The 19,837-nt window shown below is 38.3% G+C and overlaps 1 protein-coding gene and 1 long non-coding RNA gene across 4 annotated transcripts in view; both read right to left on the minus strand.

Annotated features, from left to right (window-relative positions):
- Window positions 1-10,995: 10,995 nt before the first annotated feature.
- Window positions 10,996-16,543, minus strand: LOC140678277 (uncharacterized). The gene is made up of 2 exons (XR_012050057.1): window positions 16,164-16,543; window positions 10,996-11,245 (listed from the first exon to the last, which is right to left on the minus strand). It is a non-coding gene; the product is annotated as an uncharacterized lncRNA (long non-coding RNA).
- A 168-nt stretch (window positions 16,544-16,711) lies between these two features.
- LOC133570653 (HEAT repeat-containing protein 5B-like) overlaps window positions 16,712-19,837 on the minus strand; it is a 34,516-nt gene continuing 31,390 nt past the window's right edge. For 2 of the 3 annotated variants that reach the window (XM_061923369.1, XM_061923425.1), the window contains exon 36: window positions 16,712-18,712. In XM_061923369.1, the coding sequence (XP_061779353.1) occupies window positions 18,405-18,712 (308 nt within the window). In that variant the 3' untranslated portion in view covers window positions 16,712-18,404. Of the gene's footprint in view, window positions 18,713-19,321; window positions 19,463-19,837 lie in introns of those variants that run through there. The other variant, XM_061923491.1, reaches the window with a different exon arrangement.

Genomic DNA, 19,837 nt, shown 5'->3' on the forward strand with positions numbered 1-19,837 from the left:
AGTTGCGGCATTAAAGTTACATAAGGTCCATGGTGTGTGTCCTGGCACACGCACAAACATGTAACTATTACATTGTTTTCCAGCAGTGTATGCCAGTGAGGTGTTAAAGTGTAATGTCATAAACATTGGAAAACAAATCCGTTTTTATCAGTGCTGTCAAAATTAACACTTTAATGTGGACCCTCCATCCTTCTTCTATAATCCATTATTATTGTGATTAACATTTATTAACATCATTGACCCATCTGCAGTGCAGACTGACTTAAAATCACTGAAACATCTATGTATGGATTTAGGGCAGTTTGTTCAATAGTGTTATTGTCGCACATGCACAAATCTGAGAGTGACAGGCTGCAGAACCAAACGAGACAATATGGAAGACAAAAAAAATGACAGTCGATAAACATAGTGTACAAACCCTGTTTCCATATGAGTTGGGAAATTGTGTTAGATGTAAATATAAACGGAATACAATGATTTGCAAATCATTTTCAACCCATATTCAGTTGAATATGCTACAAAGACAACATATTTGATGTTCAAACTGATAAACGTTTTTTTTTTTGCAAATAATCATTAACTTTAGAATTTGATGCCAGCAACATGTGACAAAGAAGTTGGGAAAGGTGGCAATAAATACTGATAAAGTTGAGGAATGCTCATCAAACACTTATTTGGATCATCCCACAGGTGAACAGGCAAATTGGGAACAGGTGGATGCCATGATTGGGTATAAAAGTAGATTTCATGAAATGCTCAGTCATTCACAAACAAGGATGGGGCGGGGTCACCACTTTGTCAACAAATGTGTGAGCAAATTGTTGAACGGTTTAAGAAAAACCTTTCTCAACCAGCTATTGCAAGGAATTTAGGGATTTCAATCAATCAATCAATCAATCAATGTTTATTTATATAGCCCTAAATCACAAGTGTCTCAAAGGGCTGCACAAACCACAACGACATCCTCGGTACAAAGCCCACATAAGGGCAAGGAAAAACTCACCATCTACGCTCCGTAATATCATCAAAGGGTTCAGAGAATCTGGAGAAATCACTGCACGTAAGCAGCTAAGCCTGTGACCTTCGATCCCTCAGGCTGTACTGCATCTACAAGCGACATCAGTGTGTAAAGGATATCACCACATGGGCTCAGGAACACTTCAGAAACCCACTGTCAGTAGCTACAGTTGGTCGCTACATCTGTAAGTGCAAGTTAAAACTCTCCTATGCAAAGCAAAAACCGTTGATCAACAACACCCAGAAACGCCGCCGGCTTCGCTAGGCCTGAGCTCATCTAAGATGGACTGATACAATGTGGAAAAGTGTTCTGTGGTCTGACGAGTCCACATTTCAAATTGTTTTTGGAAACTGTGGACGTCGTGTCCTACGGACCAAAGAGGAAAAGAACCATCCGGATTGTTATAGGCGCAAAGTTGAAAAGCCAGCATCTGTGATGGTATGGGGATGTATTAGTGCCCAAGACATGGGTAACTTACACATCTGTGAAGGCGCCATTAATGCTGAAAGGTACATACAGGTTTTGGAGCAACATATGTTGTCATCCAAGCAACGTTATCATGGACGCCCCTGCTTATTTCAGCAAGACAATGCTAAGCCACGTGTTACATCAACGTGGCTTCATAGTAAAAGAGTGCGGGTACTAGACTGGCCTGCCTGTAGTCCAGACCTGTCTCCCATTGAAAATGGGTGGCGCATTATGAAGCCCAAAATACCACAACGGAGACCCCGGACTGTTGAACAACTTAAGCTGTACATCAAGCAAGAATGGGAAAGAATTCCACCTGAGAAGCTTAAAAAATGTGTCTCCTCATTCCCAAACGTTTACTGAGTGTTGTTAAAAGGAAAGGCCATGTAACACAGTTACCATGAAATTCTAAGTTAATTATTATTTGCAAAAAAAAAAAAAAGTTTATGAGTTTGAACATCAAATATCTTGTCTTTGTAGTGCATTCAATTGAATAAGGGTTGAAAAGGATTTGCAAATCATTATATTCCCCATATATATGGGGATAAGTTGATTGGCAACACTAAATTGGCCCTAGTGTGTGAATGTGAGTGTGAATATTGTCTGTCTATCTGTGTTGGCCCTGTGATGAGGTGGCGACTTGTCCAGGGTGTACCCCGCCTTCCGCCCGATTGTAGCTGAGATAGGCTCCAGCGCCCCCCCGCGACCCCCAAAGGGAATAAGCGGTAGAAAATGGATGGATGGATATATTCCGTTTATATTTACATCTAACACAATTTCCCAACTCATATGGAAACGGGGTTTGTATATGTATCTACATGTATTTGTATATATGTGCATGTATATATGTGTATATATGTGTATGTATATATGTGTGGGTACTCTGCAGGAAGTAGTTTTCTTTTCACCTAAGCACTTGCAGCTGAAAATATCACATTAATAACATAAAAAAGAGTGGACAAAGGTGTACCGTATTTGGAAAGTCAGACAGATTTTTTTTTTTGGATTTTTTATTAAATAATACTAAAGATCCATCCATCCATCCATCCATCTTCTTCCGCTTATCCGAGGTCGGGTCGCGGGGGCAGCAGCCTAAGCAGGGAAGCCCAGACTTCCCTCTCCCCAGCCACTTCGTCCAGCTCCTCCCGGGGGATCCCGAGGCGTTCCCAGGCCAGCCGGGAGACATAGTCTTCCCAACGTGTCCTGGGTCTTCCCCGTGGCCTCCTACCGGTCGGACATGCCCTAAACACCTCCTTAGGGAGGCGCTCGGGTGGCATCCTGACCAGATGCCCGAACCACCTCATCTGGCTCCTCTCGATAAAGTTAAAATTTAGTTAGTTAGTTATTTTTAAATTTAAAATTTAGATTTAAATTTATTTAAATTTTTATTATTTAATATTTAATAATTTTTTATTATTGTATTATTTAATATTTAATAATATTTAATATTATTTTTATTATTTAATAATTTAAATTTATTTTTAAATTTAGTTAGTTAAATTAACTAAAGATGTTAAGTAAACACGTTAAATGCATACATATTCCTTCTTTCTTGAGTCTCTTTAGTCTCTTTACTAATGCAAAATCAAACACGGTTAATAGACATAAAACATTATTATATTGAAATGGTAGTAGACAAAATTAATCCACACCAACCATGTGATTAATCTGATTAACAATGTTTGATAGCAATAGTTAAGAACGCCTCTAAGATGCTACTTGTGTATATTTGAGCCAGTCTAATGGCATTATGTTCATTTGGTATGTTCAAGATGTTTAAGTATTTAAGGCAACATTACGTCAACATCTGATGAATTTTGTAGCCCCGTTGCCACCAAGTTGTTTTTGGTTTTTTTCAAAGTATCCAACTCAAACCTCTTTGAGTTGGATTTATTGGGGATGCTGACTGCAGTGGTTCACTTCCAGGCTGTGGAACTGGGCACTATGCTGTCCACTGATTGGTCAACAGCGGATTTTCCACCCCCGTACAAGTTACAATGGACCGAAAGGAATGGAAACAAAACAAAAAGTACCATTTAAAAATACTCTGGATTACGACGGGAGGAGGTTTCAAAGCCGTGGTTCTTGTTTATACGTAGTCTAACATCCTACTTGCAGTTTCTCCTTACAACAACTACTAGCATTGCACTTTATTGTTATAACAATTTAGGTCTGTCTGCAGGATGTAAAAAAAAATCATGTCTCAGATGCTGCATCAAGAATGTGTTTGAAAACAATAAATTTCCTGACGAAACTGCATACTGCAGTAGTTCCCTAACCATTATTTTGGGGGAACCTCATGTATGTCATAATGTGTGATAGCATTACAGTCATTCTATGACTCGGCTATGCCAAAGTGTGCACGTTAGTGCACGTGAACCTCTGAGAGTAGGAACATGGAAGCAGCTGGTGCCATGTGGCCTCTTAAGTGGGATAGAAAAGCTCATCAATATCTGGTCTAGCTTTTTGGCATATCAAACGGGCTTCAATACACTTTAAGAGATACACATTTTAGTCTACTATGCAGATCCAATTTAGAGGTGCACTAACTGTCAGCATTAGGAGACCTGATTCATAACCCTGGACAAAATACTGTAAAACCCTGACAATTGGGAACAGTTAAGATAAGAAAACCAGACTTAAAACATTGTATAGGACACTCTGTTATCTGCTATTTGTCAAAGACTGCAACATAACCCTGGACAAAATACTGTAAAACCCTGACAATTGGGAACAGTTAAGATAAGAAAACCAGACTTAAAACATTGTATAGGACACTCTGTTATCTGCTATTTGTCAAAGACTGCAACAGCTGCTTTGTAGTACCTCTAATGACCAGCTTGTCAAAACTGTGAGTTTGTGATCTGCTTACATGATAAATAAATAAATAATAAATGGGTTGTACTTGTATAGCACTTTTCTACCTTCAAGGTACTCAAAGCGCTTTGACACCACTTCCACATTTACCCATTCACACACACATTCACACACTGATGGAGGGAGCTGCCATGCAAGGCGCTAACCAGCACCCATCAGGAGCAAGGGTGAAGTGTCTTGCTCAGGACACAACGGACATGACGAGGATGGTACAAGGTGGGGATTGAACCAGGGACCCTCGGGTTGCGCACGGCCACTCTTCCACTGCGCCACGCCATCCCATGAGAAAGAATGCGAGTAGTCTGACTTTTACGCTCCACAACTCCTGCTTCTTCTGTTGTACTTTCCCAAGCTGAGGCATATGTAAGAGTAGTAAAAATAACTATGGCCTGAAGAGTGGTGGACAAAGTATGGACTGAGGAATGACAGCAACAAACCATTTCTGAAGTTCTGAATGCCACAATAAGTACAAGTGTGTGTTTGAGCTTGGCATAAGTTGCCTTTTTCCTGGGCTATAGAGCCAAATTGGTCTCTGGCTTTGTTTTTAGTGCAAGCCAACATAAGAACATAGTACTAAGTCATCTTGCCAAGGCCCGCTAATACAAAGCTTCTGCACCAGCGAACTGTAGATGTTACAGATAAAATTCGACAACTATGAGATACACACTATTGTTCAGTATGAGGAGTTTTTCTTTCTAGGTGGGCCCATGTTTCAGGCTGAACCCACTCCGAGGCACCTTACACCCTGAGCCACCTTCAACCTTCTCTGGGTGTCAAATTATAGCAGCAGATAAATTCTTTAGGCAAGGAGGCATGGCATGGAGCAGGGATTTCCCCATAACAAAAAGACTTCTGAGGGTTGTCCCATGTAAGAACCAATTTTTTTAGGCTGCTCTGTTGCTGTCGAGCATCCACTGTCAGGCACGCATGTAAGAAGAGTATGGATCGATCTATAAATTGGTTGTTTTGATACCAAGGGTAGTATCAGTATATAATTGATCCAAGAGTGATTGGATTGATATATTTATTTTCCCAAAATCTTTTTTTTTTTAGCTGTTTGCAAACTAATAATTCCTTGGACAAAGGAAGATTTTGAAGGAGTATTTGTCCACAACGCTTAGCCAGAAATCTACCTACAACACCGGAACTAAGAATGTTAGTGCTAAGCAGAATAAGCGAACCACCAAATCAACAGTTAACATACGACCCGGTGAATCAGCTTGAGCGCAGCACTGTCAGTCTGCATCACATGAAGCCACAGCAGCATGCAGTCACAAATGTCCAAATGATGGACATGTATCCATGAAAATATGGAGAAGCTTCCAATACTGTGTTTGATGCGTTTCAGTTTGTTCTGTCTTTAGACTTAACAAACCAGACAATCGAGCATTACCTTTGGTACCCAAACATAGCTTGCTGTCAACTTTGACCTCTACGGTCTGTCACTTAACGGGGAACTGCACTTTTTTATGGAATTTTGCCTATTGTTCACAATCATTATGAAAGACATGATGACGGATGTTTTTTTGGTTTTTTTTAAGCATTCTAACTCGTAAATAAATGTAAATAAAAGTCTGCTTACAGCGGAGCCAGAGAGGTCCTTATCATGCCCATAAAACCCAATAAAAAAACATCCAAAAAGCACCAACAATACTCCATTTACATTTCGAGTGGTAAGGTTCTTCCTCGCTTTCTTGTTCGTGAAAGTTTATTCTGGATCAGGAATTATGCCTCTCACCTGGAAAGTAGAAGAATTACAACGTATTCCGACAAGTTCTAACACTTTTGACATCCAATTTAGACCTGGAAATGGTAAAAACGACACGAAATGACGTATGGTTCCACCCCCCTTTTCTTTGGGAGGATCATTTTTCATCTAAAACAGACTATAACAAGATTTTTGTAAATTTTTGTCAAGATTTTTGCGTTCTTTAAATTAATGCACCGCATATGCTTAAAATGATTATGAATGTGCCTGTTACTACATTACATACTGTATATACTTACAGCATGTATATAAAACCTTAATGGAGGTATTTGGATGTAGGCTCCATTGTAAGATGACTTTTGATTGATTTTATTTAATAGTTGGAATGCATTAAAAACATTTTTAAAAAAAAGTGTAGTTCCCCGTTAAAGATGTCCACAAAAAAATGATTTCCTTGTTCCTATTCTTACACAACATCTTGTAGGAGACACCTAAAAAAGTCTGCTCCCCAAAGTAAACATTGAACAATATTATCATATTAGTTCTTAAAACTACTGGAGTTATTTGTAGTATATCCCATTTTATTGATTTTCAAACAGGAATTTCTTATCTAAAAGTTTTTGAGTTTTTTTAAAAGGCATGTTACATGTTAAAATTGTGCTGTTTTGGGAGGGCCCAAATTGATTTTAATTCATATCATTGGATGATTTGAGATAGTCATGTTTTGAGTTTGGTCGAATGAATTGAGCTCATAAGTTGAAGTACAAATGTACTTTTTGAGCAATACCAATATTCAAAAACTATCTAGATATATAGTATATAAAACATATTATTCGAGATTGTGTTTTTCAAAAAAGTGGAAACAACAGCCAATACATAATGAAAAGTAAGCATCCTTTCAATGGCTGCAACTGTGTCCCAACCCCACACATTAACATTACACAAACACACTGTACTGTCCTGGAAAGTACAGTATGTGTTTTGTTGCACACAATTAAAAAAAAAAAATATATATATATATATATATATATATATATATATATATATATATATATATATATATATATATATATATATATATATATATATATATATATTTCTCCTCTTGCTCCAGCATACTTGTTGCCCCTCAGGAGCTTCCATAGCTTGCGCCGTCCGCTTACTTCCTTAGCCGCACACATAGCAAAACATGGCTAATGCTAACTAGGGCGAGGCGTTTGTTCCCAAGAAAAGAAAAGTGTTGTCAGTACTTTGGTTTTGCAACAACAGGTGTGAAACAAATGAATGCATGGTGCAAAGTCTGTTTCAAAAAGGCATCCACACACTGAACTTGTTCCAGCACCTGAAACCAAAGCCTCCAGCCGAGTGCGGGAAATACAACTCTTGATGAGAAGAACAAGACGCAATGACAAAAAAAATTACAGGGCTAAAAATCACCTTAATATGGTAGAAATATTTACACAAAGTATGTATGATGATGACATGTATGATGAGAAAAAAGCACAATGCGGTAGAGCGATCACTAAACCAGTTGCTGTCAAGATGTGTGAATGAAAAAGCCTCCATTTACTTTTTCCACTTACTGAAACAAACTATAGTCCTCTCAATGTTTTACTTAATTATTTATTTGTATACAATGTTTAATATGAAATTTGTATCTATAGAAGTATGTAATTCAAGACAGAAGTTTGCACTTTGTTGACCTCAATGTTGAAGATTATTTGCATGCAAAATGTGCTATGCTACATTTTTGATAACAAAAGTATTCTATTTTTGCAGAAGTGTTGCTTCCCAAGGGAAGGTCTTAATTTAATTAATGGAAAAATTATTCCAGAAAAAGTACAAATTATATCTGGTCTAAAAAGAACAACATTATATATTTTTAGGCCATATCGCCCAGGCTTACTGGAAAGTCAGTATGTTTTAATTATAGGCTTTGGTTTACAGTGTTATCTGGGACTTTGATGCTACTGCTATGTGCACAAAACATTTTGAGCAGAGCCAGAGGTAATTTAATTTATGTATCTGTATGTTTGTTTCACCAACAGTACTGTATGTCATGCTATTAGCATTCATAATATTCCTTACATAAATCTATGACATAATCATTGTGGCTAGGGCTGCAACAATCAAATATTTTAGTAATCAAGTAATTTAATCTAGTTTGTATTTAGCCTAAGACCTAAACCCACAACTAGGGATGTATACCAAGTAGGGCTGCAACTAACGATTATTTTGATAGTCGGCTAGTCATCGACTATCTTAACGATTAGTCGACTAGTCGGATTATAAAGCATACACATATTCAGTTGCTCTAATTTAGCCATCAACTTTTGAATTCAGCTTGAGATATTTTTAGGCATGTGCTTACTAACAACATAAATGACTAATTTGTTGTTTTGCAACTATGCTGCTCATTAGGCTGTTACAAAAATTTAATTAAGTATTACACTTTTGTCCATTTAAAAGTAGGGACAGGAAAAGTGCAAAATGAAACAAGTCTACTTTTTATGTTTAAAAAAAAAGACATATTAAAATAGCATTATTAACAACAAACAATAAAACAAAATTAACTTGCTCAAAAAAGAAACAAGCATTTTTGATGATGTGTTTAAAAAGCTGCACATTGATATATTATTGATTATTGGTTAACTCCTGGCATTTTAAGCTTTCTAATAGACTCGATGCATATAACTGTATCATTGAATAATTCCTAAAACTTTAGCTATCTAATAGATTGCATGTTTAATTTTATGATACTGGCTCATTGGTGTTTTGTGTGTGTGTGTGTGTGTGTGTGTGTGTGTGTGTGTGTGTGTGTGTGTGTGTGTGTGTGTGTGTGTGTGTGTGTGTGTGTGTGTGTGTGTGTGTGTGTGTGTGTGTGTGTGTGTGTAATTGTGTTTGTTATTGTGCTGTTCTTAATTGCATTGCAAATTGACGCTACTTTAAAAAGTACATGAATTAATTTATACAAAGTTTAGCTGGTGGACTTTGGTAAAAATGATTGTTAAATCGATTTTTCACACAACTTTGCCCCACACTTATTAGCTATCTAGCAAGGTACAAGCTAACTATCTTACTGAGTTGAGACCGCATCCTCCAGATGGCCGACATTCCTCCGCTTTTATTGCTTCCGTATCACAAATATAGTGCCATAAAAAAGATCTGCTTTGCAAAATGAGGAAGGTATTCATATTTTGAGCAAGAATAGGAGGACTTACATGTTTACATGTTTTCACCCGTGGTGTTGATGTGAGTGGCAGTGCTGACTCGCATCCTCCGAAAAAACACGAGTGATGATGTCACGACTATGTCAACAAATGTGTCGGTGACAAATTTTATTGTCGACAATGTCAATCATTGCACACCTAATAGAGAATACCGATATCTTTAGGTACCGGTTCCTAATTGGGTGGGTCCAAGCGGGCTGTTAAAATTCTGAACTAATGATACTGCTATCAATATATTTTTTACCCAGCTGACCGTCGTAATTATGACATGCGCGCACTGTCACATTTATTCAGGTGTCGCTGCATAGCACAAAAAAGACGCGGAGGAACATCCAATCGGAATCAAACCTTTAACGCCCCACTTCCGGTTACACGATGCGCAGAAGTAAACAGAATCATAGATGTGTCATCGGAATCGCGGATGGAATCAATGTTCGCTGAAAACAGCATCTAAATGCGGAAAGTCACGGAAATTGGCGTAATGTGACTGATATGCTGTCATTGAGAAGGGGAAAGCTTGTTTACCGTGCACTTGACAAACACACACTTCCATGGAGCGGTGCCAGCCAGGGGTCAGCTCTCTATAAAGGGCAGCCCTGCACGGTGCACCCTTTTGGGGCCATTTTTGTGCCTGCCTCCAGGACACACGCCCACCTCAAACTACCAAACTAACTCCAAAATACAGAACCGAACATTTCCCAAATGACTACTATATGTCAGGTGAAATGTTTCTTTTGCAAATATAATGACTACTTGTCACCATAAAGCTGTGGAAAAACACCTGCTACTACTGCAGTCAGTTGTTGACGCGCCCGCCGATCAAACATCTTCATTGGCAAATTCATGATAAATTGACAGCTTCTGATACTATAGTCGGACCCACATATATGAAATAATAACTGATGCATCCTTGTGTGTGCTTTTTCTTTTACTTGGAAACATTTCAATTTATTGGTACATTGTTATTGTGATATTTCTTGTGCGTTTTATTCACATAGAATGTAAATAAAACGTTGAACTAATCCCTAATTTATTTGTTTTTTTAGCACAGATGCTATAAAACTGGCAGGTTAAAATGTAAAAAATTGTGATAACAAGGGAGATTGGATGATTTTTTTTTGCCATATCACCCTGCCTTAGGATGTGATCATCAGCTCAGAGTAATCACAAATAAGAAAGCAACACCACACAGAAGTTTGTAACAATATTTCCTCCTCAAAAGTCCCTCAAAGTAGTAATCCACAGGCCAATATTAATCCACTCAAAAAAGGTGAAAAATGTAATTGATATAATAATCCATTAAGTTGCTCAGAAGTAAAATAGCATCCACTGACAGGTCTATAGTTGCTGTCTGACGTCACTCCATCGCGTCGCGTTTGCATGGCATCAAAACACACCTTGCTTAATTGCACACCCACCTAATATGCTAATTAATTGTATTGATTTATATAATATATTTGATAGGATATAAATAATTTTATGAAATACAGTACCATCTTAACATCTTTATTTACACTAATTACATATAGTACCAATAAGAGTACTGATAAATACCGGCATCGATAAGGAATATCAAAAAGGGTATCGTATCGAAAAAATCCTAACAATATACATCCCTACCCACAATAGCCCTCAAATTACTGACTTCTTGACAAAATCAATCCATCAAAAATGAAAGGTGCAGTGGAGACTAGTCATTATGATATATTTATTAACTCTACTGTATTTATTACAGAATTAAAGATTACATATAACTAAATTAACTTGACCAAGCTCATGTAATGATTATCAATGCCTTTGCATTATAAAGCATCGTCACAGCAATTTGAGTAGCTGACATGTACAGTAGAGTTTTAGGGCTGCCCAGATAGAGGAGTGGCTCTTAGAAGGACCCAACAGGCTCGCCGTACAACATTCTTGTGTGCTGTGGGGCTTGTCTTCTGCCTGAACAACAAAATAAGACGTGTTGTCAAATGCCCTCGGTTTATTGTTGAAACACCAATAACAAAAGGAAATGCTGGTAAATTCCTACAGTTTCATCAATCCCAATAATTTCAGTTAAATATAAGAATTTGTAGAGACAGAAATGACAGGCAGTAATTTAATAAGATAAGGCCATTTGTTAAATTAAAAAAGTTTGGAAAATGTTTGGCGCATCCAGACAGTGGAAATCACACTCGTTCACGTTACAAAACAACAGGATGTATAATATGAACAGAACGGGTCTGTGAAGTGACCTTTATGTGCACAAAACATGACATCACACTCGCTCCGATTTGTGTAAGTTTCATCCCTGGTGCGTTTCTGGCAATTTAATGGATTTTGGGCAAAATGCACATTTTTGGATTTTTGCCTATCATTCACAATTCTAATGTAAGACAAGCTCACATATCAGGGTTTACCCTTAATGTAATTGAATGTGGCGCGCCGCACCGCCACGGCGTTTTTAATTACCGACACACCTTGAAAATATGTTGTTTTTTTCACTTGACAACAAATGAAAATGATATAATATATTGTAGCCCCCAGAAGAAATCATATAAATTCTGACGCTACTTTTAAATTGTATTATCAATTTTATGATAACAAACGACACAAATGCAACAGGTTTTTACCTCTCATAAAAACACTTTCGTCTCCGTGAATCCGCACTTCCCTGTACACACAACAACACTTCCTCATTCTCCGTCAATCACCTTTAAAGTATGGACGGTGTGTTTACAAACATGGGAAATCTGACATTAAAATCCAAACCACACAAACATATAACATTAACAACAGTTGGTCGTTACAGTATGAATTTATATATATATATATAGCCTATTACTTGCGCACTATTGACAAGTGATGTGCCAAAAACTAAACTACCGAAAAAAGATTTTGATTACCAAAAACAGCGCTACCGAAATTGAATGTAAACAAAACGTACTGCATTTTCTGGCGCGTAATCAGCATGTCTGCAATGTTGACGTAATTTTAATTTATACCAGTATACGCGCGGACAGCCGTCTACTAAATGTACATCTATACATTCTAACTAACTTAAAAAGGCTGCTTACAACAGAGCCTATGGGAGTAGGTCTGTTCTGCCTATAAAGTGCTTAAAAAACATCCAAACTCTTCCATCAAGGTTTTATACATACACGCTGTAAGTATATATGTAATTTAGTAAGACACATTCATAATAACATGTAATATTTATCTATTTTGCTCATTTTAAGCATACAGCGGTGCATTAATTTAAAAAACGCAACATAAGGTTTGCTCTTTTTTTTCCGACAACATTACTGATTACTACTCACTGCAGACTTCATGAGAGACAACAAACATAACAAATCATCTCTCACTGTAAAAAGTCTACTCTCACTGGGATGACGACCGTTAGGATGTTCATACAATCCTATTTAGGTTTAACCTGACTCTCGCCAGACCCTTGTAGTTCGCTGAGCTCAACACAAGGGTCTGGGCTCAAAGGCATTGCAAACTCCTTCAAGATAGCAAAAAATAATGAACCAATCAGGATCGCCGGGCGGGATATATTAGATGTGACGTAGCGCCGAAGGGACTGTTTGATTCAAACAACAATGGTGGCACGGAGCGAGGAGTTGTGTGCTGACATTGATTCTGCTATTTCAACTGTTTTGCCACATCGATCGAATATTAATTATTTAAAACAGTGGTCCCCAACCTTTTTGTAGCTGCGGACCGGTCAACGGTTGAAAATTTGTCCCACGGACCGGGGGGTATGGTATTTTCAATTTTTTTTGGTCATAAAGAAATACTATCATGTGTGCTTACGGACAGTATCCCTGCAGACTGTATTGATCTATATTGATACATATTGTATATATTGTGGTTTTTATGTTGATTTGTGGTTGGGGACCACTGATTTAAAAGATGAACAGAGAACGGTTTTGAAGGCATTTATTGGTGGCAAGGATGTTTTGGCTCTTCTTCCGACAGGGTTTGGATTTCCCAGCCTCGCTCTCATCAGCGTCACGGGTTGATTTCGATGTGAGTGGTTGAAGTAGCACGTCATTCAAGATAACGGACAAGTAGTTTATCTAATCACATACAATGATTTTTTTTTTTTTTTTTACAAGGCCCCGCCTTCTGAAATACATCTCCTATTGAGAACTCCCAGATCAATGTGTGGAGCTCAGCGAACGACAAGGATCTGGTGAGAGTCAGATTAATTTAGGTTAAGAATGACCATAATCCTCATGAAGAAAAAAGGGGGGTGAACCAAGCGTCTTTTTGTGTCTTTCTTGCCATTTCCAGGTCTAAATTGGAAGCCCAAGTTGAACAATTTGTCAGATTATGTGCTCATCCTTCTACTATAAAGATGAGACATTATTTATGATCCAGAATAAACTTCTACAAGCTCTGAGCCGAGAAAGCAGCTCACCAGCCCCTGATTTCAACATAGCCCCACAAGCTAGTTAGGCTCTCTGATCACGGAGCCGCTATAAATAGTTTATCTGCATTAGCGCTTATAATACCAATATCACTAATACTCAAGTATTAGTATTAGAGCTATTTAAGTCACACAATGTAAATTGAGTATTGTTGGTGGCTTTTGGATGGTTATTTAGAGGGATTTATAGGCAAAATAGAAGACTTCCCATAGACTTAATTGTAAGAGAACGTATTTGTTTACTTACGAGTTAGAATACATTTTTTTTTAATTCCAGCTTCTTGACTCTCATAATGATTGTGAATGATCAAATTACAAAAAAAGTGCAGTTCCAATTTAGGAAGTAAGAGGGCAACCGTTTTAGATTTCGCAGTTTGCGGTGGGACATTTGCGGTCCAACGACTGTTCCAAGGAGTATGCGGGTGAGGATTCAGAGTCAGGAGTGAAGGGACATTGAGGTGTGTTTAAAAAAAATGAGAGGGCTAATATAAGGTTGGTGTGTGCTCCATTTGCTCAAAACGATTGCAATTACAACTCCAGGAAACAAAACAAACTAAAAAAAAAATACCTCTGATATCCATAAGGCTAAATAGCACCGAAAATGGATGAACGAATGGGAAACAGCCAGTTACCTTATAGCAATTAAAAATGTTTACTATAAACAAGAGATGAGTCTGGAATGTTGCACTGCACTAGCCGGACATTTAATACGATTCTGAACATCCAACAGTCTTTGGGGAAAGACACCAACAAATGCTGAGCCAAAAATGTATTGTGTAGAAGTTTGCCGCCACAAACACACAGTATCACCCAACAAGCCGTTTAGAAACACCACTACGCATTGCCAGAGGTTTTGCTGCAGACAAACAGGAAGTTAAGAGAGCAGTATGATTTGAGTTATACTACAATAGCCAGCATATTTTTGGCAATGCACAGAGTTTCCTAAATGTAGGGCTTTGACTTAAATTGGGTCAATGTTAATTGGGTCACTGATTGTCAGAGTAAAATGCTGAAAGCTATTAAATTGATCATTGATTAGGCAATTTCCTAGTAATGTTTTTTTTTTTGCAGTAAAGTCATTGTTTACCTACATAGAAATATATTTCAATGTTATAGAAACACTTAAATTCAAGAGATCTCTTATTTGGTTCTTGAGCTGAAATGGCTTGGGCAAACCTGTTTGTGAAAAGTGTCTCTTTTAAAGTCTCTCTTTATTTAGGCCTGTGCCACACTGGAATAAAATGGGAGCAAAAAATCAAAATGTATTAAATTTGACACTTTTCTAAGCCTTTGTAGAAAATAAAAACATATATAAAATGAGTAAAGTGGCCCTCCACATTCTTTTATTCTCCAACAGTATTTTAGTACAGTGTAGCCCCACAAAAAAGCCCATCCATCCATTTTCTACCGCTTGTCCCTTTTGAGGTCGCGGGGGGGTGCTGGAGCCTATCTCAGCTGCATTCAGGGGGAAGGCGGGGTACACCCTGGACAAGTTGCCACCTCATCGCAGGGCCAACACAGACAGACAGACAACATTCACACTCACATTTAGTGTTGCATAAAATAAAATCTTTTGCACAAACATTTAATTTAATCATTAAATGGAACCTGTAATTCTGGTTGCTTTGTGCTAAAATTAGGGTGCTATTGATATGTCACTCACTACCCAAAGCAGCTGTAAATGAAAGTAGTAGTATCATCACATAGTGCCAAATGAAAAACCACAACAATGTATGAAGAAGTAAAACAACAGCGGTGAATTTGGATGGATTACAGGTCGATCGGCTGCGAGATAACATACAGTGCGGTTGTATACAGCAAGTACTGTATTTAAAGCCTTTTCCTGGGGAGTGGCAGTAGCAGCAGCTCCCATAATATGATACATTCCATAACAATACATCGTGATACTATAGTCTGGTCTTTTGAAAGGTGCCAGTCAATAATATTCCACAAGATTTAAAAAAAAAAAAAGGGTTATTGTCAATTTCGGCAACCTTCCCTATATTTCGTTACATAAACAAAAAACAAAGTATAACGTTTTAACATTACACACATCCAGCGCAGAGTCAAGTGAGCCGTGGTTGTTGTACACAGAGGGCTAACTCGTTATACTTCTTAAGCTGATCCATAAACCCATATCATGTTTGACCCAATTTTTTATTTTTTTTTGCAATAAATAAATAAAGCAAATAATAACGCAATCAAGAATATTGAATGTTTTTTTTCAGTCAAGAGTATCGAGGTAGAAAACAACAGTCGCCGTGCTGTCTGGTGAAGTGGGCGCTATAGCCTTTTTAGCTCCTGAGCTAATGCTAGCAAGCTAGCCTAGCAACGAGAACAATCACTGACTGACGCCTGAAATGAGGCGTTGTAAAGCAACAACGTCGTGACTCAATTCTATCACAAGCAAATGATCATATAAGAAAAAAATGTGGTGGTTTTAACCTGTAATTCGGCACGCTCCACATCCCATTGTGCTCGCTCCACTTCGAATCGGGCCCATTCGTGCTGCAGGAAGTGTAAGATCCCCGGGATACTGTACTGCGCCCGAGCCGCCTCCCCTACGTCGCCATCAGGCAGTGGTCCTTTACCAGCGCCGGGTAACACGGAGTTGTTATTATTGTTGAAGAACACGCCGGGACCCGCCTGTTCGTCCATGGCCGGGCTCGGTGGAAACGAATTGTCCTCTTGTCTCACTGTTTCTTGTCGATAAATGCAAGGAAAGGCTAAAAAAAAAAAGCTATCGACGGCGTACCGTCTTCTTGAGTCCGTGGAATGAACTCACTTTCTGACAGCTAGCTGTCATCCAATGACGTCAGCGCAGAGGACCCGCCCACACACACTGGCTGGTTGAGTGGGTGTCAGAGTCTATATGCAATACATTACACCAGCACCAGAAACCTTCTATGGCTTACCTACATTACACCAGCAAATACATATACTTAAAACATGAAGAGAAATTATCCTTACTCCAACAAATAATAACATAACGGTTGGGTCAACACAACTTTATTTGTACGATGGGAATTTCTAAGTAAAAATCTATACAATGGCCTCATTCAGGTTTTGGTTGCTCTCAGAGGGCTGGTTGTCACTGTCAAAACAAAATAAATCATAATATCGGTAACACTTTAGTATGGGGAACATATTCACCATTAATTCGTTTCTTATTAACATGCAAATTTGTAACATATTGGCTCTTTATTAGTCATTATTTAGTACTTATTAATACATTCTTCTGCATGACCTTATTATACAACCAGTAAGCCATTAACTAAGAGTCTTCCCTCAATAACCTCAGAATTATAGCTTATTAGTAACCTTAACCCTTATATGTTCCCCTAGTGTCCAAATTACTCTAAATTAAGTCTTTGTTACTTAGAATATGTCCCCCATACTAAAGTGTTACCATAATATCATGTTTTGCTAACAACTTGGTGGATAACTAGCATTTAAAATGGAAAAAAAACAACAGAAACAGTAAATTTTAAGTCATGGTACACATTTCCTGCTCAAATTAAAAATAACTAGAAACCCAATTGGGCTCTTAGTTACTGTGATCTATACTATCGAACTAACGAAGGCAGTAATTTCTGATCAAAGCTAAATTATAGAATAACCATAAACTTGTTTCTTGTATATATATATGATATGTCTTGTTCACGAGTGAGGGAAGAGTGGATCGTGAGATCGACAGGCGGATCGGTGCGGCATCTTCAGTAATGCGGACGCTGTATCGATCCGTTGTGGTGAAGAAGGAGCTGAGCCGGAAGGCAAAGCTCTCAATTTACCGGTCGATCTACGTTCCCATCCTCACCTATGGTCATGAGCTTTGGGTTATGACCGAAAGGACAAGATCACGGGTACAAGCGGCCGAAGTGGGTTTCCTCCGCCGGGTCGCAGGGCTCTCCCTTAGAGATAGGGTGAGAAGCTTTGTCATCCGGGGGTAGCTCAAAGTAAAGCCGCTGCTCCTCCACATCGAGAGGAGCCAGATGAGGTGGTTCGGGCATCTGGTCAGGATGCCACCCGATCGCCTTCCTCGGGAGGTGTTTAGGGCACGTCCGACCGGTAGAAGGCCACGGGGAAGACCCAGGACACGTTGGGAAGACTATGTCTCCCGGCTGGCCTGGGAACGCCTCGGGATCCCCCGGGAGGAGCTGGACGAAGTGGCTGGTGAGAGGGAAGTTTGGGCTTCCCTGCTTAGGCTGCTGCCCCCGCGACCCGACCTCGGATAAGCCGAAGAAGATGGATGGTTGGATGAATATATGATATGCAATGCTCATATGCAACATACTGTAGCCTGAGGCTCAGAATAATCACATGATTAAAATATGACATTGGAATGTACATTACTCAAAAACAGAAGATAATGGAAATGATTACTTTAAGGCTTATGGTGATGAAAAATAAGAAATTAGGTTAAAAAAAGAAAGTAGCATAAGGGAAAAGTAAATGTCACATATCAAATGAGCATAGGATACACATGCACAATCATATATGTACAACAGATTATACAAGGAGAACATTTCGGGTGAACATTCAAAAGGAACTCAACCAATGTGTACATAATTTCAATTTGTAGAGATGGCTACATTCTACTTGATACAGACATTATGTGGACAAGAATCACAGCATACTAAGAGACATGAATGTAATCTGTGAAAGTGTTCTGAGCATTTGAAGGTTTTAGAAGAAGCTGGTCTTGAGTTTGATGGTCGGTGCAGCTTGGACTGTTGGTTGAGCTTGTCGTGCTGCATCTTTGGCTTTGCTGCTGGCCTGGTTTGCCCGAACAGCAGATTCCAGGCGGGTTTTAAGCTCAGGTGCAGCACCAATTACTGTCTTGAAGGCAGCTGGATATAGAGGACCTATACGCATTAAGTTCTGAAGGGCAAAGTCATGTAAGTCTTTGGAGGCTTGGGAGGCAGAGGGAATGGTATTTTCATCCAAAAGGTAGGAGATGAGAGTTGGAACAAGAAGAGCCACCAACTGCACACCTATTGGACACATTCAAACATGATATTATACATTGAAAATTAAAACAGGCTACATTACACAAAGTATTCATGTAGATGCATGCTTTCTTTGCTTGGCAATTCAGAGAAGGGAAAGAAAAATGTTATACCAATTTTTAACTCTGTGGTCAAGATAGAATAAAACTGATACAAATTAATGATTCCTTATATTACAATGCAGAATATAAGATATTTCAAGTGCTTGCGGTAAATTTCATATTTGAGCACAAATATCTATATTAGCGCTGCCAATCTATTATAATTTTCAAACTGATTAATCATGGGGTGGTTGTGGATTAATTTTGATTACTCGTGACTCATCTATATTCATTGTGTTTCATTATTCATGAGCCACGAGACTTAATATATATACACACTTAAAAGTGTTAATGAAAAACCTTTAACATCATGTTAAGAAAAATGTGTTTATTCAAACAAACTTTTAGCCACATTAAATGAATCTGTTACTATTTTTGTGTTATTAATGTGCAATTTTAAGATAGAAGTGCTTCCGGTGAGAAAGAAAACTCATTCCTGCAGAGTGTGAACAATACTTTGTCGGTCGACTATTCCGTCAAGTTTTTTTGTAATCAAATTTCCCACGAAGAGAGCCAACGTGCTGTTCAGCGTTTTCCATGTTAACTTGCTTGGTTCTGCAGCGTGTCAGCCAGATCAACTTCCAATTTCCGCATGCGTAACGATAAACACCACCTGGACAAACTGCCTAAAACACTTTGCCAAAAATGTTTTAGGGGTTCTGAATTATACACATTTTAATTAATAATGATTATGGATTAATCTGCTTTGATGCATCATTTTTTTTAATGTACCGGTATATATTTGTCATTGTGCTGGATAGTCAATATATGTTCAAAACCAAAATGTTCTGTGCATCAATGCAATGAGAAGAAATGCACAAATATAAATAGAACCCAAAACACCAAAATTGTCAGTAAACTGATGCTGGCATTCTAAAAATAGTCTTTGATGCTCTTTTTGTGCTGATGTAGTGCACGCCCACAGACACTGAACTGAATACTTTAATAGAGCTCCCTTCCAGAAACTGTAGACTCAAATGGAAAACTACATTACAAAGTACATTAGTGA

Source organism: Nerophis lumbriciformis, unplaced genomic scaffold, assembly GCF_033978685.3.
Source record: "Nerophis lumbriciformis unplaced genomic scaffold, RoL_Nlum_v2.1 HiC_scaffold_196, whole genome shotgun sequence".
Classification (NCBI taxonomy): domain Eukaryota; kingdom Metazoa; phylum Chordata; class Actinopteri; order Syngnathiformes; family Syngnathidae; genus Nerophis; species Nerophis lumbriciformis.